Source organism: Oncorhynchus mykiss, chromosome 7 (assembly GCF_057628025.1).
Source record: "Oncorhynchus mykiss isolate SJ-2025 chromosome 7, ASM5762802v1, whole genome shotgun sequence".
Classification (NCBI taxonomy): domain Eukaryota; kingdom Metazoa; phylum Chordata; class Actinopteri; order Salmoniformes; family Salmonidae; genus Oncorhynchus; species Oncorhynchus mykiss.
The window spans coordinates 1,412,874-1,437,278 of NC_143028.1; the positions used below are offsets into that span (position 1 = coordinate 1,412,874).

General features: G+C 39.2%; 3 protein-coding genes and 2 pseudogenes across 3 annotated transcripts; 2 read left to right on the forward strand and 3 right to left on the reverse strand.

Annotated features, from left to right (window-relative positions):
- LOC118941060 (gamma-crystallin S-1 pseudogene) lies at positions 1-931 on the reverse strand (annotated as a pseudogene).
- Positions 932-4,441: 3,510 nt separating this feature from the next.
- Positions 4,442-7,981, reverse strand: LOC110495576 (gamma-crystallin-4-like; annotated as a pseudogene).
- Positions 7,982-9,853: 1,872 nt separating this feature from the next.
- LOC110495575 (gamma-crystallin M3) lies at positions 9,854-11,141 on the forward strand. The gene is made up of 3 exons (XM_021570901.3): positions 9,854-10,009; positions 10,368-10,607; positions 10,795-11,141. The coding sequence occupies exons 1-3, from the start codon at positions 9,932-9,934 to the stop codon at positions 11,086-11,088; spliced, it is 612 nt and encodes a 203-aa protein (XP_021426576.1). The 5' UTR covers positions 9,854-9,931; the 3' UTR covers positions 11,089-11,141.
- A 3,096-nt stretch (positions 11,142-14,237) lies between these two features.
- LOC110495577 (gamma-crystallin M3-like) lies at positions 14,238-15,233 on the reverse strand. Its single transcript, XM_021570903.3, has 3 exons — positions 15,145-15,233; positions 14,729-14,977; positions 14,238-14,564 (listed from the first exon to the last, which is right to left on the reverse strand). The coding sequence occupies exons 1-3, from the start codon at positions 15,157-15,159 to the stop codon at positions 14,286-14,288; spliced, it is 543 nt and encodes a 180-aa protein (XP_021426578.2). The 5' UTR covers positions 15,160-15,233; the 3' UTR covers positions 14,238-14,285.
- A 3,088-nt stretch (positions 15,234-18,321) lies between these two features.
- On the forward strand, positions 18,322-19,856 carry LOC110527266 (gamma-crystallin M3-like). Its single transcript, XM_036951381.2, has 3 exons — positions 18,322-18,380; positions 18,783-19,049; positions 19,477-19,856. Exons 1-3 carry the CDS (start codon positions 18,372-18,374, stop codon positions 19,753-19,755), a joined length of 555 nt encoding a protein of 184 aa, XP_036807276.2. The 5' UTR covers positions 18,322-18,371; the 3' UTR covers positions 19,756-19,856.
- Positions 19,857-24,405: the final 4,549 nt, after the last annotated feature.

Here is a 24,405-nt window from a genome sequence, read left to right on the forward strand (position 1 = left end):
GAATATTGTGCTCATATTGTAAAGACGTTTTTTAGATTTTCAACACAACTTTATTTGTACTTCTTACACACAATGATGCACATCCTCAACCCTTGGTGGTGACGTGCGGCACTACTTGACACAGCGGATGGAGCCTACGTTGGCCTGCATGCCCCCCCACTCGGTGTGGCGTCTGTACTCTCCCCTCTCCAGCAGGTACTGGCGCCCCCTGTAGTTGGGATGCTCAAAGAAAACCCAGGCGCCTTCGAACACCTTGCAGGAGTTCACCTCGCGGCTGTGCCAGCGCTCCTGGAAGGAGGGCATGTTGTCTGCCACCTCCATGCTCTGGCCCTCAAAGTTAGGTTTCTCCCACAGCTTCATTCTCCACGAGTTGCCCACCTGGAGTCAGGAAACAGAATCACAACAATAACTAAATGTTAAAGCATATGTTTTTTAGGGAAGATGTGACCATCTAAATAAAAAAAATGATATCTTGACCTGCCCCTTTATGGCTGAACAATAACTGCTGCACAATCAGACATGTAAAATACACTTACAGTAGGGTGGTAAGGTCTGGTTAGGAACAAGCTCTGTAAGTGTGGTGCTAACCTGGGTATAATGATTACAGGTTGGTTATACTTCTCTATTCCATATGAACTCTTTCAAAAAAGTCTCATATTGTCCATCCATCCACTCTACTCACATTCCTAATGATGCGACAGGACCTGACGGTGTCATTAAATCCCATCCAGCGCTGGTAGTCAGGGTACTCTCCAGGGGTCAGCACGTACTGGAAGCCCATGTAGTTGGGCCTCTCGTACACCACCCAGAATCCCCCCTCCACCCTGACTGAGTTACAGCGGCTGAGGAAGGTGTGCAGGTCGCTGGAGTCACTGTCGCACTCATAGTACCGTCCCTGGTAGTTCCGGTCCTCGTAGAAGGTGATCTGACACCAAACATCATATAATTAAGTGATAATTCCTGAGAAGCCTGTAGTAACTTGTGGAATAGACACCAGCTGGAATGCCGTTTTAACCAATCAGCATTCAGTATTAGACCCACCCGTTGTATAATACACATTATGAGTTACTCTGCAACTTCAATGACATATGCAGTTTGTATATAACTTACTGTAGAGTTATACTTTATGATAACTTGGATAACTTTGTGACAGCTTTATCAATAACTGAATGTGGTAACTTTATAATTTAATGTGATAGCCTTATCAATAACTTCATGTGATCGCTTAATCAATAACTTCATGTGATTGCTTCATCAATAACTTCATGTGATAGCTTAATCAATAACTTCATGTGATTGCTTCATCAATAACTTCATGTGATAGCTTAATCAATAACTTCATGTGATTGCTTCATCAATAACTTCATGTGATAGCTTAATCAATAACTTCATGTGATTGCTTCATCAATAACTTCATGTGATAGCCTTATCAATAACTTTGTGATAACTTTATGAATAACTTTGTGATTATTTTATCAATAACTTAATGTGATAGCTTTATCAATACCTTTGTGATAACGTTATCAATAACTTCATGTGATAGCATTATCAATAACTTTGTGATAACTTTATCAATAACTCTGCTTACCTTTTCCATGGTTAATTATCAGTAGGCCAGGCGTGATACATTAAACCACCAAGCTCCACCAATATTCTCTTTATATGCAGCCAGGACAATAAAAGCAAGCACATGGTTACTTAGCACTGTTCGAATTGGATATAATTCAATCAGCAATTCAAATCCAGACTCATCACATTGTTCAGAAGCACTGATGCCCCGATCTACAAACAAAGACAAATGGAAAGTGCAAACCATCCCAAATGCACTTTATACCGTACACCATGCTGACCAAAACAAGGGCACTAGAGGACATTGGTTTGATATCAAATGTTTTGGGTCAGGGCCCATCCTTTTTCATTTGTCAAAGAACCTGCAAGAGGTCTGGTCTCCACAACAGGACAAGAGGTCTGGTCTCCATAACAGGACAAGAGGTCTGGTCTCCATAACAGGACAAGAGGTCTGGTCTCCATAACAGGACAAGAGGTCTGGTCTCCATAACAGGACAAGAGGTCTGGTCTCCACAACAGGACAAGAGGTCTGGTCTGCACAACAGGACTATTCATGTGCATATTTTTGCCACTGCTGATGGTGCTTATGATGATGTCTATAACCCCTCTTAAAGGGACAGTTCACCAACACATTTCAAAATGGTAAATGTGTTGTGGTACCCTGAAATCAGGTTATGAACAAGGAGAAGGAGAGACTGCAGTCCATGCTTTGGGTTTGTTTACCCAGCCACTGTCACTGCCTGCTTAAAAAAAAAGTCTCGCTCCAAACTAATGTGAGACAATGTAACACACCAGATATCAGTGTTGTGGTACTCGAGAGGTCTTAAGACCACATATTGAGTGTCTCGGTCTTGTCTCAGTGTCGGGGATACATTTGTACTCGGTCTTGACTCACCGAGACCAGCCAAGACCAGCCGAGACCAGCGGAGTAAACAAGTCCTAATTATCAGCTTCCATTCAGTCAGCACATAAAACTCCTAATTATCAGCTTCCATTCAGTCAACCAGCTCTAAGTGGACAGTTTGATTTCACAGAAGTGTGACTGACTTGGAGTTACATTGTTGTTTAAGTGTTCCCTTTATTTTTTTGAGCAGTGTATATATCCATACACGCTTGCATACACATACATGATGAAATGATGTTTTATTATTGGTTGGCAGATTGCGGTGGGTTGTACATAGGTGTGCATATCTACTAAGACATATCATGGATCATAATTTAAGGATTGAGGTACAAAGGGAAATCCAATAGAAACATTAGGATCCTGGTGGCGCAGCAGACTAAGTAGTGTACAGGGCTTGAAGATCGCAGGTTTAAATCCTTCTTTTAAAAAGCTATACATACACTATATATACAAAAGTATGTGGACACCCCTTCAAATTAGTGGAATCAGCTATTTCAGCCACACCCATTGCCAAAAGGCGTATAAAATCGAGCACACAGCCATGCAATCTCCATAGACAAACATTGGCAGTAGAATGGCCTTACTGAAGAGCTCAGTGACTTTCAACGTGACACGGTCATAGGATGCCACCTTTCCAAAAAGTCAGTTTGTCAAATTTCTGCCCTGCTAGAGCTGCTGTAAGTGCTGTTATTGTGAAGTGGAAACATCTGGGAGCAACATTGGCTCAGCCACAAAGTGGTAGCTCACAGAACGGGACCGCCGAGTGCTGAAGCGCGTAGCGCGTCAAAATCATCTGTCCTTGGTTGCAACATTCACCACTGAGTTCAAAACTGCTTCTGGAAGCAAGGCTAAAATCACCATGCGCAATGCCAAGCGTCGGCTGGAGTGATGAAAAGCTTGCCGCCATTGGACACTGGAAAACGTGTTCTCTGGAGTGATGAATCACATTTCACCATCTGGCAGACTGATGGACGAATCTGAGTTTGGCAGATGCCAGGAGAACGCTACCTGCCCGAATGCATAGTGCCAACTATAAAGTTTGGTGGAGGAGGAATAATGGTCTGGGGCTGTTTTTCATGGTTGAGTCTAGACCCCTTAGTTCCAGTGAAGGGAAATCTTAACGCTACAGCATACAATGACATTCTAGATGATTCTGTGCTTCCAACTTTGTGTTAACAGTTTGGGGAAGGCCCTTTCCTGTTTCAGCATGACAATGCCCCTGTGCACAAACTGAGGTCCATACAGAAATGGTTTGTTGAGATCGGTGAGGAAGAACTTGACTGACCTGCACAGAGCCCTGACCTGAACCCCATTGAACACCTTTGGGATTAATTGGAATGCCGACTGCGAGCCAGGCCTAATTGGCCAACATCAGTGTTCAACCTCACTAATGTTCTTGTGGCTGAATGGAAGCAAGTCCCCGCAGCAATGTTCCAACATCTAGTCGAAAGCCTTCCCAGAAGAGTGGAGGTTGTTATTAACAGCAAAGGAGGGGAAACAACTCCATATTAATGCCCATGATTTTGAAATGAGATGTTTGATGAGCAGATACTTTTGGTCATGTAGTGTGTGTTTGGACAATACCCTAATAAAGTATAATGATGTCCATTATCTTTAAGTTTGCCAATGATAATAATGTTACATTCTTTGAATGTTTGTGGGACGTTATCATCCTAAAGTTAGCTCAAACCCTAACTAGAACTTGGGACTGTGGACTGTTAGCTAATGCTCTGGCAGTTTGTTAATTGACATTCAGAATACTCAGAAGGTTGCTTATGAAATTGACTTGTCAGAAAAGTTTAGCATTGTGGTAGGATCATAGTGTCCTACCACCAAACTCATGGAACCTTGATGTTATCTTTTGCATCTCACCTCAACAGATCACAAAACGAGTTTCAGACATTTGCAAATAGTTCATTTTTTTATTGGATCATGTCACACAGACTCAATAAGACCAGAGAACAACTCGATCCCACGGTCAAAGGTCACAGAGCCCTAGAACTCGGTGATCTTGCGGAAGGAGCCCACGGCGGCAGATGCGGCGCTCCAGTCTGTGTGGCGGGGGTACTCGCCGCGCTCCAGGAAGTACTGGCGTCCCCTGTAGTTCGGCAGCTCGTAGAAGGCCCAGGCGCCGTGGGTCACCATGCACGAGTACACCTCGCGGAACTTAAAGGCCTCGTAGATCGAGGGGCAGTCCTCGGCCCACTCCACCATCCGACCGCCGAAGTCTGGCCTCTCGTACAGCCTCAGCTTCCACACGTTGCCATACACCTGGCAGGAACAGAGGGAGATAAAGACAAACATTGTGAAGGGTTAGTTAGGATTTTGTTTTGTACCAAATCTACTGTAATATAATTTATTGGGTGTTTCAGAGGCTTCTGAAATTCAGTTGGACATCATATTAGCTATAGCTGCCGTACATTCATGTTAAATATAATAAACTACTTGTAAGATATCATCTTCACTTATGTTGGTCAATAAATTATTTTAAATATAGAACAGCTCATTTAAATGACGTTGTAGCATGTTTAGTGTGGATTTGTTCATCTCTTTTCGTGTTCGAAGGGCATGAACTATTAACGGAAAATGCCCCTTTAAAGGTTTCTTGGCATATTTCCTCTTCAAGTGATGGGCGTGGGGGTAAAATGCTGCCAAAAATGTCTGCTTTTGTCTGCTTGTATTGTCTGCTGGATTATAGAGCAGTGTGTTATTCCCTGATGCATTCTGGGCCCGAGGTCCACTTAACCCTGTATGAAACACTATCTCAGTCCCATTCTGTAACATAGACTTTTATACAATATTAGTCAAGAGGGAGGATTAGCTTACCTCCTAGTCGAGAATATCAAAACATCATATTTTACTTATTTTCTTACACATTTTTCAGAGCAAATTTTAAATGCATATGGTTTGCGTTACAAGTTTCTGCGATGAAAGAGACACATTAATTGCTGGGAACTATGGGACTAGGATTTTTTTTTTAAGGCATACAGAAAGGGGGAGAGAGAGAGAATATGGAGGGAGGGAGGGAGGGAGGGAGGGAGGGAGGGAGGGAGGGAGGGAGGGAGGGAGGAGAGAATTAGGGATATAGGGAAGAGGGAATTATGATATAAAATATGGATATGCAAGGAATCATCTTACATTTTTGATGGCGCGGCAGGACTTGACGCTATCGTTGAATCCCATCCATTGCTGGTTGTCCGTGTACTCCCCTGGGCTCAGGATGTATTGGTAGCCCTTGTAGTTGGGTTTCTCATAAAGCACCCAGGCCCCGCTCTCCACCCTCGCCGAGTTGCAGCGGTTGAAGTAGGAGTGCAGGTCGGCACAGTCGCTGCTGCACTCATAGCAGCGGCCCTGGAAATTATTTTCCTCGTAGAATGTGATCTAAGGAAGGATGGGAAGCAGAGAATACTCTGCGGTGAGTTACGGATGAAAACAAATATCATGTTACTACAGGATCACATATTACATGAACACTTTATTCAGACATTCTCAAAGTCATATAAAAATGGCAAAGCCATATCTTCAAACTATTATCAAGTAAACTTTTTGTGTTTGCAGGAATATGAAGAGTGTTGGCTGCACATGAATGAATAAAAAAAATAAACATATAAACCCAAATGTTTAACATTTATATTGAATAAGTATATGCATTGAAGTTACTATCATCACTGATAAATACAGATGTGTTGTTTAATGCGTCACCTTACCTTCACCATTTTGCAGCACAGTCTACTACTTTCTTAGCTGCCGCACCGGCAAACTATTTATGTATAAACAAAATGTGCAGAGTGTGGAAAGCCTTTGATATCCAAATGAGGCCGATTTGCATATCAGCAAAAATGATTTGGTCATGTTTTATTTCTCTTTGTTCCAGTCTAATGATTCTGTAACAAACGATTGCTGGAACAGTGAAATTAATGTTATAAAGGCCTAAGTCACAGAATTCTGCTCTGACCATTTTATGATTATTTATTTTTCTGTTGGGGTTTACATCTTGGATATACTGAGTGTGTTTCCTATTCCACTACTCTTGTTGAGGAAAATGGACTTGGATCAAGTTTCTTCTTCATCTGATATCAAAGATGATCTGCATGTTTATGTGAGATTTGTACTTTTTTTAAAATATTGTTTGTCTGTAACTGTTTCTGCTGTATTGTACTACATTTTCAAATGATACAAACATTTAAAATGCTACTTGGCCTTGAAATACAGTATCTTGTGTTTTTTAATAATTACTTCAGTTGTGATTTTTGAAATTACAAACACGTAGCCTATTTTTAATTGATAAGCGGGGTGTTGATAAGCAGGTGTTGATATTGGCAAGATATTTGCCTCGCTACCACTCTCTGTGAACAGATTTTCTGACAGTTACTTGATACTGATTTGAGGTCAAATCATTCCTTGGTAGAAATTGAAGTGGATGTATACTGAAAGCAACTATGGATACTCAATGAAATGTCAATGAGAGCTAAATTTACTCTAACCTTGATAATGAAAATACTGGAAAAACAACCTTTCAGCTAAATTTTGCATATTTCTCAATAATCTTGGATCCTTTCTCAAACTGGTCTCGGAGCATTTTGTATTATTCTGTACGTAAATTCGAGACACTTCATTTAGTATGATATGTTAGGTATGTATTCATTTGTGGATGTCCATCACCAATTTCGTATGATAAGTTGCGAATTACAATTCCTATTATATGTTACGAATTTGCAAAACATACAGTATGTTATGAATTTACAAAACGTATGATGTGTTGCAAATTCTGGCTAGGTGGCTAACATTAGCTAGGTGGGGTAGGCCGTCATTGTAAATAAGAAATTGTTCTTAACTGACTTGCCTAGTTAAATACAGGTTAAATAAAACATGTACAAATACATTTTAAAAATCTAGGTTAGGTTTAAGGTTAGGTTTAAGGTTAGGTTTAAGGTTAGGTTTAAGGTTAGGTTTAAGGTTAGGTTTAAGGTTAGGTTTAAGTGTAAAAGTTAGGTTAAATGGGTAGGGTTAGCTAAAAAGGATTAAGGTTAAGGGAAGTGTTATGGTTAGGGAATGTGGGTTAGCTAAAATGATTAAGGTTAAGGTTAGGGGAATGGTTTAGCTAACATGCTAAGTAGTTGCAAAGTAGCTAAAAAATAGTAAGTAGCTAAAATGCTAAAGTTGTCCGTGATGAGATTTTAACTTTCATCCTTTGTCTTGCCTTAGATTTCAAACTGTCTTATGTAACCATACTAAACAAATAGTTATCATACATTTTCTATGTTAGGTCTAGTCTATGAGAACAGGCTGCATTTCTATTTAATTATGTAGGCCGATCATTACCGCAAGTACTGCATGCAGCTTTTCCATATTTAGTCATCAGAGCCAACATCTTTGAATGTAAAGTAAAACTCTTAATGGCCCTCTATCATCCATCAGTAAAGTCAAGCATTCATCATTTCATAATTGGTTGCCTTACTGGCATGCTTGTAAAGGCCCACCTCCGAGGAAGTATTTAGAGTAATTCATGTCGTAGAGCGGAAATTCTTGTTCTTGTTTAGATTCCACCTCAAAGACTGACTTCGACTGCTAAAACATATTATGGAATTGGGGATGGGAACGTTGTGGTGATTCCCACGCGTAGCAGAGAAATAACAACCCTGATTGACAGCGGTCAGTGTAACTAGCTAGCATGCAAACCTTAGCTAGCTAATGAACGTTATATGAGTACAATTTAAACTAAGACAGGCGTACTTTAAGTCAGGTGAAAATAATTATTTCAGAAACGAACTACCAGCCTACCTGTCAAGAGATGAGTCTCAGCTAAACTGTGCCAATACCAGTTGTTGAGATGTTGAGGGCTGACATTTGTCTGACTCTTCCAGTTTTTGATAATTCCAGTGAAACTGTGTCGGCTTCCAGACGTCATTAATATTTAGACGTGCACAAGAACATAATCAAATAGCTATTTTCTTTGTTCTTTCAGCAAGCTAGCTAGCTATACAATGAGTATACATAACATTAAGAACACCTGCTCTTTCCATGACGGACTGACCAGGTGAATCCGGGTAAAAGCTATGACCCCTTATTGATGTCACTTGTTAAATCCGTCATTGTAAATTAGATTTTGTTCTTAACTGACTTGCCTAGTTAAAGGTACAATTATTATTTTTTTTTTATCCACCTTAATCAGTGTAGTGGTGTTCTAAAATACAATCATATCACACAATTTGACCATTTATAAAATCATCTATGTAGACTACTTTAAAAATAAGTGAAATCTGACATGATCCAATGGATTATGATAATTAGCTAGTAAAAAAGGGAAAGCGTAAAATCCTTACTTTGACCCCCTATTTTAATTTTCTCCATGGCAAATCGGTGAAGTGTAGATTCGTCACTAGTTAACACAGCCACAAAGTCATAAAACAGGATTTTAAGCCTAACCCTAACCTTAACAACACCTAACTCTCACTTTAACCCTAACCTTAAATTAAGACCAAAAAGCACATTTTTGTTTTCATGAATTTGTATGATATAGCCAAGTCTAACTTTGGCTGTTTTTATCTAGTAGAAAAGCTGTTTGGCTCTCAGTCGACTTGCGAATAGGAAGAACTTTGCAGCGGAATCAAAATAACATTGCCATGCTGGTGGGTGGTAACGTCTAGAGAAAACCCAGCCCTGAAACGAATCGTAGGCTGAAAATAATCTAATCTAATCTAATAGGAAAAGATACGGAAGACTCACGGAAACATCCGAAGTCACACATTCAGATTTGGCACTTCAAGGCCAAATATATCATACTTTTGACTAAAATGATGACTTAGTGACTTACATTGTTGTGAAACGTCGTAGGTAAACTGTGGCCATCATCTTTTAGCTGTAAAAAGTGAATTTCTACTGGTGTGGGCGTTAAATAATGATAAGTAAACTGCTGGGTTGGTCTCCTTACTCTGAGTTCCCCTAGCCTCTGTCCCCCTATAGGCTGAGTCACTGCAGGATTAACCCGAGCATGACCTCGTGACCCCATCTTCTCCCAGGACTGTTGACATCCACCTCTCAAAACAGTTGTCATGGTGACAGACACATTCTCACCCCCCCTAAAATGTGTATGTTAAATACAATACACAAATCATTAAGATCCATCTTCACAGCCTAAATAAATGAGGTAAAAAATTATTGCACCATATATTTCATACTCCAAACCAATTATAATGATGGTGAAAAGTGTTGGTCTTTTGTAAAACCCAATCCAATACATGTAAAAAGTGTTTGTAAATACTCTTGGTAAAATATGATAAAAACAGCTACATGTTTTAAATACCTATGATCACATGATAATTCTAATACAGTATTCGTGCCCACTGTCTCTCTGCTTGTGCCAGCCAAGGACACAGCTGCACAAAATCAACAGCAAGAAGCATCCTGCTTATTCATCAGGATGGGGAATTTGAATAACAAAAAGCCATTTGAAATGGTATGAGGTATAAAAGCTTGAGTGAACATGGCCTATTGGACAACATCCCAGAGCCGCAGCAAACAAACACCATGGCCAAGGTACAATGTTGTATAGCTGGATTTTCTGCCTGATACATTAGCAATTTACTTTATTTTATTTATTTATTTTAGAATTGTTAAGTTACAGTTTTGATGTTAAAAGCTTTTTTTTATGTTCAGTAACGTTCAATTACATTTGAACAGCTGTTCTTCATGGCTGAGTTTGTGTGGGCCTCATTTCTACATTTTACCATTTCATTGTTGATTTACTAAATTAATTACCAGTCGTTCTTCTTACAGAGCAAATTGTTTACATTTCAATATTTAATTATTTAGTTGATTAAAAATGACTTTTGATTTGAGGCATATCCTTTTCCTATCTGTGTTGTGATTGATGTCTTTTCGTTGGTTGCTCCAGATCATCTTCTACGAGGACAGGAACTTCCAGGGTCGTTCCTATGAGACCAGCTCAGACTGCCCTGAGTTGACCTCCTACCTGAGCAGGTGCAACTCCTGCAGGGTGGAGAGCGGCTGCTTCATGGTGTACGACCGCTCCAACTTCCAGGGAAACCAGTACTTTGTGAGGAGAGGAGAGTATGGTGACTACCAGCGGATGGGCATGTCTGACTCCGTTCGCTCTTGCCGTATGATCCCCATGGTAAGATGGCTCTATTGGAAAACAACTTATATATATGATGCATTTATAGTGTCATATGTATAGTTTATATATAGCTTAATACAATGTATAAAAAAATGTAAGTATTTGATTGTAAACTGATCAGATTCCTATTTAATTACTGTGATCATGTTCTTACTTTAAATATGTGTCCTTATTAACTTTACAGCACAAAGGACAGTTCAGGATGCAGGTCTATGAGAGAGAGAACTTCGGGGGTCAGATGCACGAGATGATGGACGACTGTGACTCCATCCAGGAGCGTTACCGCATGTCCGACTGCCAGTCCTGCAACGTGATGGAGGGCCACTGGCTCATGTACGAGCAGCCCCACTTCAGAGGCAGGCAGATGTACGTGAGGCCTGGAGAGTACAGGAACCTCAGAGAGATGGGAAACAGCTCCGTGAACAGATACACCTCCATGAGACGTGTCCTGGATTCCTGCGAGAGCCAGCATCATTGAAGTCTGAGATTCTTATTTTTCTGGCATTCAAAATAAATATTGGATAATTGAAATGCATGTTTCATTGTCTATGTATTACTTACCTAAACTTTAATGATCATTCTAGTACAAGTGAATGATAACATTTTGTCTCTAGTGCCTTCAGAAAGTATTCATACCCCTTAACTTATTCCACACTTTGTTGTGTCACAGGCTGAATAATAAAAAATTATACAATTCTCCCACATCTACAAACAATACCCTGTAACAACAAAGCGAAAATATGTTTTTAGATATTTTTGCACATTTATTGCAAATTAAATACAGAAATGTCCCATTTTATATAGGTATTCAATACTTTGTATAAACACCTTTGGCAGCGATTACAGCTGTGTGTCCTTTTGGGTAAGTCTCTAAGAGCTTTCCAAAAGTGGATTGTGCAACATTGGCCCATTATTTTTTTTCAAAATTCTTCAAGCTCTGTGAAATTGGTTGTTTATTACTGCGAGACAACCATTTTCAGGTCTTGCCATATATTTCCAAGTAGATTTAAGTCAATACTGTAACTCAACCACTAAGGAACATTCATTATTCTTCTTGGTAAGCAACTCCAGTGTAGATTTGGCCTTGTGTTTGAGGTTATTGTCCTGCTGAAAGGGGAATTAATCTCCCAGTGTCTGGTGGAAAGTAGACTGAATCAGGTTTTCTTCTAGGATTGTGACTGTGCTTAGCTCCATTCTGTTTCTTTTTTATCCTGAAAAACTCCCCAGTCCTTAACGATAAACAAGCATACCCGTAACATGATGCAGGGACCACTAAGCTTGAAAATATGGAGTGTGGTACTCAGTAATGTGTTGTATTGGATTTGCCCCAAACATAACACTTTGTATTCAGGATATAAAGTTAATTTTGTATTACTTTAGTGCTTTGTTGTCAACAGGATGCATGTTTTGGTATATTTTTTTATTCTGTAAAGGCTGTTAATTAGTTAGTATTGTGCAGTAAGTACAATGTTGTTGATCCATCCTCAGTTTTATCCTATCACAGCCATGAAACTCTAACTGTTTTAAAGTCATCATTGGCCTCATGCTGATATCCTTGAGCGGTTTCCTTCCTCTCCTACAAGATACAGAGATGAGGTAGTCGTTGAAAAATCATGTTAAACACTATTATTGGATACAGTGAGTCCCATGCAATTTATTGTGTGACTTGTTAAGCAATATTTTTACTCCTGAACTTATTTAGGCTTTACCATAACAAAGGGGCTGAATACTTATTGACTCAAGACATTTCAGCTTTTCATTTTTAATAAATCTGTAACAATTTAGAAAAACATAATTCCACTTTGACATTATGGGATGTTATGTGTTGGCCAAAAAATCTAAATTGAATCCATTTTAAATTCAATCTGTAACACGACAAAACGTGGAAACGTGAAGGGGTGTGAATACTTTCTGAAGGCGCTATATTTCCTTTAGTGTCAATTAATGAAAAAATGCTTTTGGTTTAGGAGACCTGTTTATATTGTAGTCCTAAAATATGCACCATGCTTATTTCTGAAACAACTAATATTGCCTATACTGTATATGTTTATATCAGAGCCAACGTAGGTGCACGCTGCCACCTTACTACCCCGATACAGATTCAAACACAGCTCTGATGATTATAACCATGTTTACATCTAGACATTATTCTGGAGCCCACCAGGCACCAGAATAATGGATAGTCCATATGAATGATAGAAACTCATATACGGTAGGTGTCTGTGACATCATCTTGAGTTGAACTTAGGTAATGCAATTGAGTAAATTGATCTAAAAAGGAACATTTGTAAATACAGACAACTTCATTATGTACAGGGCCACAACATTCACTTGCTCTATGTTTTGGGGATTGTGGGTAATTTGGCTCATCGTGAATTTCGTACATCTTGGGTTATTGAACTTAGTGCCCTTAGTTCTTACAGTAGCAAATGGTCAGTAATTCTAATAACCGGCAAAGTCAGCTCTTCCAACATGGAGTCTGCTGGTCAAACTACTGAAAGTACCATTTGAGGGGTAGAGTATGCAACCTACTGTAAAAAAATAACTAACTAAATATAATTTGGCCGTCATGTTGTTTAAGCCTTTAACTTATTTTGAATTTACTTGATTATTGTGAGTTACACAAACAAAGGAATCTAAGTTGAAACTTTGTTGAATTTAATAAATCAGGCCAGCCTACCATTTTCCCTAGGATAGCTACTGCAGCAAGAGAGTGAAGGAGAGGTTGCTAACTAAGTGTATGTAACTTGTGCTAGCCAGCTAACTAACTTTGGTACCTGGGGTAAAACAATGAAGCTTTTTTTAGTTCGGTAGCTCCTGCACCGCTCTTTGCTAGCTAACGTAACGCTGCATCCAAAACTCATAGAACTCCAAAACTGATAAGGTGGCTGCAATAATGCTTATATTTGTGATCTATCCCCTTTCTAAACATATTGCATTATATTTACTGAACTTATTTATGGATTCAGCTTAAATTCTTTGTCATTGAATCTAATTACAGATTATCTCAACATTTTGAATGGCGGTGACACCATGTCCCTTTGTCAAATTAGCATGCCTGACTAAAATGGAAGAGTGAAGGAGTGGTTTAGCATGTACAGTACATGTTTACAGGTTAGTGCTGTAGCCTTCTGAAACTATAACCAGCACCATTCACTTAGAAAGTGGATTATATCACAGTCTGTCAAATGTAAACACAACTGCAACTCCTAAACTCCTGAAACTCCTAAACACAAACACAACTCCTTATCATTTTTGGAGGCATGTTCTTGACACAACAGTCTTACAGTAGCTAGTAAAATAGTTTAGGAGTGTCTGTTAACGATCTGTAAATAACTTTGGCTAGCTGGCTAACTAACATCGCTAATCTGCAGGCCAAAACAATTCACTTATTTACAGCTAGTTAGCGGTCTCACCGTTATTTGCTGTCAAGTGTAATGTTACCCCCAGAACTGATAAGGTGTGTTCACTAATGGTTCCATTTCCCTCTTTGTGACATGTCCACTTTCCAAGCCTATTGGCTCATGGCAGACACCAGACCTTATGCACTTGTCTTACTAATTGGTTCCTTTTGATTGATGAGATGGTTGTTATGCTCTGTTTTAATGAACTAGGACACATCAGGAATACTTAGAAATTTAACACTTTATTGAGTTAAACTAAAAAGTTGTGATTTTAACAGGAATCAGTGATACGTCTAACCGACATGAATCTATTCATGGAGCTGTTTCCCATCTCTCTGAGGTTCCTGTACTCTCCGGGCCTCACGTACATCTGCCTGCCTCTGAAGTGGGGCTGCTCGTACATGAGCCAGTGGCCGTCCATCACGTTGCAGGACTGGCAGTCGGACATGCGGTAACGATCCTGGATGGAGTCACAGTCGTCCATCAGCTCGTGCATCTGGCCTCCGAAGTTCTCCCTCTCATACATCCTCATTCTGAACTGGCCCCTATACTGTTGATAAAAGCAACAGGTCAGACAGATATGGAACTACTGTAGATCCAACCGGTGGACTCATACATTTAAATGTCAAATCTTGTTGATGACATGAGTTCACAACCCTTGCTGTTGAAACTATCTGCATCAGCTAAGAAGCAGCTACACACTCCTTTACTTACACTGGGGATGTTACGACAGGACCTGATGCAGTCGCTCATGGTCATACCCATCAGGCGCTGGTTGTCGGGGTACTCTCCTCTCCTAACCATCATCTGGTGACCCATGAAGTTGGGGCGCTCATAGACCATGAAGCAGCCGCTCTCCACCCTGCAGGAGTTGCACCTGCTCAGGTAGGAGGTGACCTCAGCGCAGTCGTTGCTGGTCTCATAGGAACGACCCTGGAAGTTCTTGTCCTCGTAGAAGATGATCTACACAGACAATCACACAGTTAGTGCTCGATATGTTGAAATTAGTGCACTGATGCTCATTTGATTAGCAATGCCTTGTTTCCGATCCGACAGTCTTCTTTGGAAGCATTGCTGCTTGGATAGACCCAGAGAGATGGGCATGGAGGAAGACTTGCAGTGGCACTTACCTTGCCCATGGTCATGGTGATGGTGATCCAATCTCTTATCCAATTTCAGATGGAATGCTGGACCATCGACCTCCTGTCCCTTTTATACCTTGGACCGCATTCACATCTCCATATTTATTGTTCTAGAACTCCATGAGTCATCATTCTATATTGTTGTGCAAGCCAGTCCTATAGTGGCACGTACTGAATGCCACGTTTATAACTATGTCACTGGGGGTAAAATAGAGGATCATGTTTGTTTCCAGCTAACCCTAGCTACCCTAATACTAGCTAAAGTAGTATATTAGTATTTGATCAAGTATTCCAGATCAATTGAGATGGAACTGAGATGGAATTCAATGTACATTATTTTATTGTGAGGTATTATTTTACTGGATCGTTTTTTTTATGGCACTATGTACACTACCGGTCAAAAGTTTTAGAACACCTTCTCATTCCAGGGTTTTTCTTTATTTTTACTATTTTCTGCATTGTAGAATAATAGTGAAGACATCACAACTATGAAATAACACATATGGAATAATGTAGTAACCAAAAAAGTGTCAAACAAATCCCAACATATTTTATATTCGAGATTCTTCAAATAGCAACCCTATGTATTGATGACAGCTTTGCACACTCTTAGCATTCTCTCAACCAGCTTCATCTGGAATGCTTTTACAACAGTCTTGAAAGAGTTCCCACATATCCTGAGCACTTGTTGGCTGCTTTTCCTTCACTCTGTGGTCAGACTCATCCCAAACCATCTCAATTGGTTGAGGGCAGGGGATTGTGGAGGCCAGGTCATCTGATGCAGCACTCCATCATTCTCCTTCTGAGTAAAATAGCCCTTACACAGCCTGGAGGTGTGTTGGGTCCTGTTGAAAAACAAATGATAGTCCCATTTAGCCCAAACCAGATGGGATGGCGTATCGCTGCAAAATTCTGTGGTAGCCATGCTGGTTAAGTGTGCCTTGAATTCTAAATAAATGACAGACAGTGTCACCAGCAAAGCACCCCCACACCATAACCCCTCCTCCTCTATGCTTTACTGTGGGAAATACACATGCAGAGATCATCCATTCACCCCCCACCGAGTCTCACAAAGACACAGTGGTTGGAACCAAAGATCTCCAATTTTGGCTCATCAGACCAAAGGACAAATTTCCACCGGTCTAACGTCCATTGCTCGTGTTTCTTGGCCCAAGCAAGTCTCTTCTTCTTCTTAGTTTCCTTTAGTACTGGTTTCTTTGCAGCAATTCGACCATGAAGGCCTGATTCACAGTCTCCTCTGAACAGTTGATGTTGAGATGTGTTTGTTACTTGAACTGTATAAACCATTTATTTGGGCTGCAATTTCTGGGGATGGTAAATCTAATGAACTTATCCTCTGCAGCAGAGATAACTTTTGGTCTTCTTGTGGCGGTCCTCATGAGAGCCAGTTTCATCATAGCGCTTGATGGTTTTTGCGACTGCACTTGAAGAAACTTTCAAAGTTCTTGAAATTTTCTGTGTTGACTGACCTTCATGTCTTAAAGTAATGATGGACTGTCGTTTCTCTTTGCTTATTTGAGCTGTTCTTGCTATAATATGGTATTTTACCAATTAGGGCTATCTTCTGTATACCCCCTACCTTGTCACAACACAACTGATTGGCTCAAATGCAATAAGAAGGAAAGAAATTCCTCAAATTAACTTTTAAGAAGGCACATCTGTTAATTGAAATGCATTCCAGGTGACTACCTCATGAAGCTGGTTGAGATAATTCCAAGAGTGTATAAAGCTGTGATCAAGGCAAAGGGTGGCTATTAGATTTTTTTTGGTTACTACATGATTCCATATCTGTTATTTCGTAATTTTGATGTCTTCACTATTATTCTACAATGTATAAACTAGTAAAAATAAAGAAAAACCCTTGAATCAATAGGTGTTCTAAAACTTTTGACCGCTAGTGTATGTATTTCTAAAATGTAGGGAATCAGTAGTGTTTTATTATTTCAATATTTACCTGATAATTACTTTGTCCTCTGATTCTTATTTTAATTTTTATTTTGAGAAGAACCAGGAAGTTGTTGATGTTATGTTGTTAATGTGGTCAGACCAGTAAAGCTGCCAGATGTTTCTTCATCCAGTGCTTGTCCTCATGAAGTCATACACCCACCTTTAAAATAACCCTCTATCTACATCATCTTTGTCCTGCTGAGAAATGCTGTGCTTGAGTTGAACTAAAAATGTGTTCACATTTCTTTCATTTATGATATGCAGCAACTCTATAACTATATATTGCTGACCAAAATCGACAGCTTGGGACTATAAGGTTCTATGATTCTGAGAAAATTGGCTTTAAAGTTTTGAACCCTCATTGGTTTGAATGGTGTCAGCCATTTTTATCTTGTATTCTTTTGAATTTAACATGAATTGGGGTAATTAGAGTATACACAGGAAGATAACATTGAAAAGAACAAGGCTATGTCAATAACTCAAGCCTGACAAAAATGCAGATCGAACCTTATAGTCCAAAGCTTTCAACATGTAATTACAATAGAGAACTGTAAACATTTCAACAGATAAGGTTTATCAACAATTATTGAATTAAAAAGAAACTGGTCAAATACTGTTCTCAGTATACTGTGTAGATATGTAATCACCCCAATAAATACAATGTCAGGTAACTAGCTATATGGTGTTTGTGCAACTTAATATAAAGTGTGACCAAGTTCACTAAGTGGGGCCAAGTTCATTAAGTGGGACCAAGTTCATTAAGTGTGGCCAAGTTCACTTAGTGTGACCAAGTTCACTAAGTGTGAGCAAGTTCACTAAGTGTGAGCAAGTTCACTAATTGTGACCAAGTTCACTAAGTGTGAGCAAGTTCACTAATTGTGACCAAGTTCCCTAAGTGTGGCTAAGTTTACTAGTAAATATACTGTAACTGTATTTTAACCTGGTAAAGTACCATCTAGCATAGTCACCCAAACTGAAGAATACGCCATGTTCTATTTCTGATGAGAACAATACATGTCATGGCCCCCATGCTGCATTCAGCATCCAATAATAACTCATGTAGATGTGCTGTGTAAAATGTATACAAGCCCCACGTGGGCCTTGTGATGACTCATGCTATTTAGCACAAAGGTATGCAAGGTGCCCTGTGGACCCAATGTCAATATAAAAGTGCCACTGGATCGACACAACACACCGTGTCTTCTGCGTGTCATCTAATCAAGCTTCACCATCAAGCTAAACCAGCCATGACCAGAGTAATACAGAGCAGGGGATTTTTATTCACTATAAGAGCTGGCCATTGAGATATGAATATAGTGTCTTGCATAGCAGCTATAACCACAAAATCCTAATCATATCAATCTGTGAGAACAAAGCAACGTTTTTCAGCTAAATAATGCTAAACTATCTTTGTTTTATTAAAATAATATAGAGTTATTATATGAGATCCTGCAGTTGATATGCATTATATACAAAGTTAAGAATTTATAATTATGTTTTTAATTATTAATAGTAATGACAAATGAATCACAATCAATTCATAATGATTAACTATGTTAATTATGTAAAACATTTAAGATCATAGCTTTTATAATCCTCTCAACATAGGTGAAGAGGTCATAGGTTAAATCATTTTCTCAATCAAATCACCCTCTCAGATCATCTTCTATGAGGACAGGAACTTCCAGGGTCGCAGCTATGAGACCAGCAGCGACTGCCCCGACCTCAACATGTACCTAAACCGCTGCCAGTCGGTCAGGGTGGAAATGGGCTGCTTCGTCATCTACGACCGCTCCAACTTCATGGGCAACCAGATGTTCCTGAAGAGGGGAGAGTACTCCGACTTCCAGCGTATGGGCTCCGTGATGGGCATGGGGGATATGACCATGTTGGAGTCCATCCGTTCCTGTCGCATGATCCCAATGGTAAGACGTCCACAGTTGGAGTTCCACCGTCTCCTGGTGTTCGATGATGACATGATTATATTTATGATGTTGTTCATGCTATTTCTCTTCATATAAAGAGTGCATTTTTTATATTTTTGAGTAGCTAGATGTTCGTGAATGGTGATGAAGTGTGAGTTACTAGGACTCTGTACATCTGATACTTGACGTGCTGTTCACCTGGGTCGTGTTCAGCAGGGCACACCGCAGCCAAACGTTTTGTAACAGAAAACAAAAATATGTCTTCTAATTGAACAAGTTTAGGTATTATCAAAACAGTTTGTCCCTAATGATCGTGGTCCAGGCCTCTATTACTGTTTAAGTCAGCTGACAAGCAATGATAAATATAATACTGGAAGCATAGAGTACACACACGGTAGTAACTGTCAATGTTCTCCCTCCCCAACAGCACCGGGGACAGTTCAGAATGAGGCTGTACGAGGAGGAGAGCTTCGGAGGCCAGATGCACGAGCTGATGGAAGACTGCGAGTCCATCCAGGAGCGCTTCCGCATGTCCGAGATGCAGTCCTGCAACGTGATGGACGGACACTGGCTCATGTACGAGCAGCCCCATTTCAGAGGCAGGATGATGTACGTGAGGCCTGGAGAGTACAGGAGTATCAGAGACATGGGCATGAGCACCATGATGAGAATTCGCTCCATCAGAAGGATCATGGGATGCCTGTGAGGGTCAGCGGCATTGATGCCTGAGATTCCTGCTGTCCTGACATCCAAAAGGCTGCTAAAATTCACAATTCTCATTGAATGTAATAAAACTTTTATTTTGAAGTACCTGTTCTCTTCTTTTTTCTAGCAAATCTAATCTACCCATGGTATTTAAATTACACTGGTTTATTCTGACAGATTGGTGTCTGGAGAGGGATTTTGATACACCAAATGTGCACATAACATTAATTTATCAATAGCAAAAAATATATATATATATCTATACATATATATATATATATATATATGCATTTTCTCACTGGCTCAATTTAATCAAATTGAACCCATGTTACAGTACATAAAATGATATTACTCAGAAAGCCTGCTGTACTCAGAAAGCCTGCTGTACTCAGAAAGCCTGATGTACTCAGAAAGCCTGCTGTACTCAGAAAGCCTGATGTACTCAGAAAGCCTGCTGTACTCAGAAAGCCTGATGTACTCAGAAAGCCTGCTGTACTCAGAAAGCCTGATGTACTCAGAAAGCCTGATGTACTCAGAAAGCCTGATGTACTCAGAAAGCCTGCTGTACTCAGAAAGCCTGATGTACTCAGAAAGCCTGCTGTACTCAGAAAGCCTGATGTACTCAGAAAGCCTGCTGTACTCAGAAAGCCTGATGTACTCAGAAAGCCTGCTGTACTCAGAAAGCCTGATGTACTCAGAAAGCCTGCTGTACTCAGAAAGCCTGATGTACTCAGAAAGCCTGCTGTACTCAGAAAGCCTGATGTACTCAGAAAGCCTGCTGTACTCAGAAAGCCTGATGTACTCAGAAAGCCTGATGTACTCAGAAAGCCTGATGTACTCAGAAAGCCTGCTGTACTCAGAAAGCCTGATGTACTCAGAAAGCCTGCTGTACTCAGAAAGCCTGATGTACTCAGAAAGCCTGATGTACTCAGAAAGCCTGATGTACTCAGAAAGCCTGCTGTACTCAGAAAGCCTGATGTACTGTAACCTCCAGTTTCTGAAACGTATTTTGCAGAAAACTAATCATTATTGTCAATTGTTAGCATTATGCTAGTTTACATGTTCTCCACAGTATAATGTATAACCCATGGACAATGGACTGGTTTAGGAACACGAGAGAAGTGATGTATAATCAATGGACTGGTTTAGAGACGCTAGAGAAGTGATGTATAATGACAGGTAGCCTAGTGGTTAGAGCAATGGGACAGTAACCAAAAGGTTTCTGGATCGAATCCCCGAGCTGACAAGGTAAATGTCGTTCTGAGCAAGTCAGTTAACCCACTGTTCCCTGGGTGCCAAATACGTGGATGTTGATTATGGCCCCCTGCACCTCTCTGATTCAGAGGGGTTGGGTTAAATGTGGAGTTGAATGCGTTCAGTTGTACAACTGACTAGGTATCCCCCCTTTCCTAACCAATGAACTGGTTTAGAGACGTAATGTATAACCAATGAACTGGTTTAGAGACGTAATGTATAACCAATGAACTGGTTTAGAGACGTAATGTATAACCAATGAACTGGTTTAGAGACGTTAAAGAGGTAATGTATAACCAATGGACTGTTGACTGGTTTAAAGAAGTCAGAGGAATTGGACATCATTTCCGCTGATAATAGTAGTTCATAAACGTGGACTGTATGTGAGCATCAAATGTGCAGCATGGATGTGTATCCCTTTTTCTGTTGTTGTTTTTTGGGGTGTGTTTTCTGAAACATTTCTAATAGTTTCAACTGTATTCTTCGTGGGCATGATACGTTTTTGTAGGGACATCAAATGTATTCCGTTACAGTACATAACAACCAGACAGCGGTATACCTCTCTATGCTGCGTCATGTTGCTTGGTCAGGGATTCTTCACAATGGGGCCACCCATTTCACTGAACACAATAGATGTATTATAAAAGTAAGGTATTTGATAGGGGTCAGGATTACAGTACATTGTGGCTATTCAATTTCAGAACAGATCAAAGTGTATAGTCGCCCACCTGCTTACATAATTCATGTATTACAGTCATCTGCTTTCTTTATGCCCACGCAGGTACACACACACACTTATGCACACACACACACACACACACACACACACACACACACACACACACACACACACACACACACACACACACACACACACACACACACACACACACACACACTCTCTCTTGCACGTTGAGAGCCAAAAGGCAACCACAAAACCAACCCTATAGGAACAACTTAATATAAAGTGTTACCCTATAGGAACAACTTAATATAAAGTGTTACCCTATAGGAACAACTTAATATAAAGTGTTACCCTATAGGAACAACTTAATATAAAGTGTTACCCTATAGGAACAACTTAATATAAAGTGTTACCCTATAGGAACAACTTAATGTAAAGTGTTACCCTATAGGAACAACTTAATATAAAGTGTTACCCTATAGGAACAACTTAATATAAAGTGTTACCCTATAGGAACAACTTAATATAAAGTGTTACCCTATAGGAACAACTTAATGTAAAGTGTTACCCTATAGGAACAACTTAATGTAAAGTGTTACCCTATAGGAACAACTTAATATAAAGTGTTACCCTATATTAATATAAAGCGTTACCCTATAGGAACAACTTAATATAAAGTGTTACCCTATATTAATATAAAGTGTTACCCTATAGGAACAACTTCATGTAAAGTGTTACCCTATAGGAACAACTTAATATAAAGTGTTACCCTATATTAATATAAAGCGTTACCCTATAGGAACAACTTAATATAAAGTGTTACCCTATATTAATATAAAGTGTTACCCTATAGGAACAACTTCATGTAAAGTGTTACCCTATAGGAACAACTTAATATAAAGTGTTACCCTATATTAATATAAAGCGTTACCCTATAGGAACAACTTAATATAAAGTGTTACCCTATATTAATGTAAAGTGTTACCCTATAGGAACAACTTCATGTAAAGTGTTACCCTATAGGAACAACTTCATGTAAAGTGTTACCCTATAGGAACAACTTCATGTAAAGTGTTACCCTATAGGAACAACTTAATATAAAGTGTTACCCTATAGGAACAACTTCATGTAAAGTGTTACCCTATAGGAACAACTTAATATAAAGTGTTACCCTATAGGAACAACTTCATGTAAAGCGTTACCCTATAGGAACAACTTAATATAAAGTGTTACCCTATAGGAACAACTTAATATAAAGTGTTACCCTATAGGAACAACTTAATGTAAAGTGTTACCCTATATTAATATAAAGCGTTACCCTATAGGAACAACTTAATGTAAAGTGTTACCCTATAGGAACAACTTAATATAAAGTGTTACCCTATAGGAACAACTTCATGTAAAGTGTTACCCTATAGGAACAACTTCATGTAAAGTGTTACCCTATATTAATATAAAGTGTTACCCTATAGGAACAACTTAATGTAAAGTGTTACCCTATAGGAACAACTTAATATAAAGCGTTACCCTATAGGAACAACTTAATGTAAAGTGTTACCCTATAGGAACAACTTAATATAAAGTGTTACCCTATAGGAACAACTTCATGTAAAGTGTTACCCTATAGGAACAACTTAATATAAAGTGTTACCCTATATTAATATAAAGTGTTACCCTATAGGAACAACTTAATGTAAAGTGTTACCCTATAGGAACAACTTAATATAAAGTGTTACCCTATAGGAACAACTTCATGTAAAGTGTTACCCTATAGGAACAACTTCATGTAAAGTGTTACCCTATATTAATATAAAGTGTTACCCTATAGGAACAACTTAATGTAAAGTGTTACCCTATAGGAACAACTTAATGTAAAGTGTTACCCTATAGGAACAACTTAATATAAAGTGTTACCCTATAGGAACAACTTCATGTAAAGTGTTACCCTATAGGAACAACTTAATATAAAGTGTTACCCTATAGGAACAACTTAATATAAAGTGTTACCCTATATTAATATAAAGTGTTACCCTATAGGAACAACTTCATGTAAAGTGTTACCCTATAGGAACAACTTAATGTAAAGTGTTACCCTATAGGAACAACTTAATGTAAAGTGTTACCCTATATTAATATAAAGTGTTACCCTATAGGAACAACTTCATGTAAAGTGTTACCCTATAGGAACAACTTCATGTAAAGTGTTACCCTATAGGAACAACTTCATGTAAAGTGTTACCCTATAGGAACAACTTAATATAAAGTGTTACCCTATATTAATATAAAGTGTTACCCTATAGGAACAACTTCATGTAAAGTGTTACCCTATAGGAACAACTTCATGTAAAGTGTTACCCTATAGGAACAACTTCATGTAAAGTGTTACCCTATAGGAACAACTTCATGTAAAGTGTTACCCTATAGGAACAACTTCATGTAAAGTGTTACCCTATAGGAACAACTTCATGTAAAGTGTTACCCTATAGGAACAACTTCATGTAAAGTGTTACCCTATAGGAACAACTTCATGTAAAGTGTTACCCTATAGGAACAACTTCATGTAAAGTGTTACCCTATAGGAACAACTTCATGTAAAGCGTTACCCTATAGGAACAACTTCATGTAAAGGGTTACCCTATAGGGCCAACTTTACCCTATAAAATAAATGTAATATAATGTGTTACCCTATAAAATAAACTTAATATAATGTGT

Coding starts and splice junctions, on each gene's coding strand:
- LOC110495575 (XM_021570901.3), top strand. CDS start 9,932: ATGAGGTATAAAAGCTTGAGTGAACATGGCCTATTGGACAACATCCCA. Junction 10,010..10,367: donor AAACAAACACCATGGCCAAG/GTACAATGTTGT, acceptor TGGTTGCTCCAG/ATCATCTTCTACGAGGACAG. Junction 10,608..10,794: donor CTTGCCGTATGATCCCCATG/GTAAGATGGCTC, acceptor TTAACTTTACAG/CACAAAGGACAGTTCAGGAT.
- LOC110495577 (XM_021570903.3), bottom strand. Junction 14,565..14,728: donor CCTGTCGTAACATCCCCAGT/GTAAGTAAAGGA, acceptor TTTTATCAACAG/TATAGGGGCCAGTTCAGAAT.
- LOC110527266 (XM_036951381.2), top strand. Junction 19,050..19,476: donor CCTGTCGCATGATCCCAATG/GTAAGACGTCCA, acceptor CCTCCCCAACAG/CACCGGGGACAGTTCAGAAT.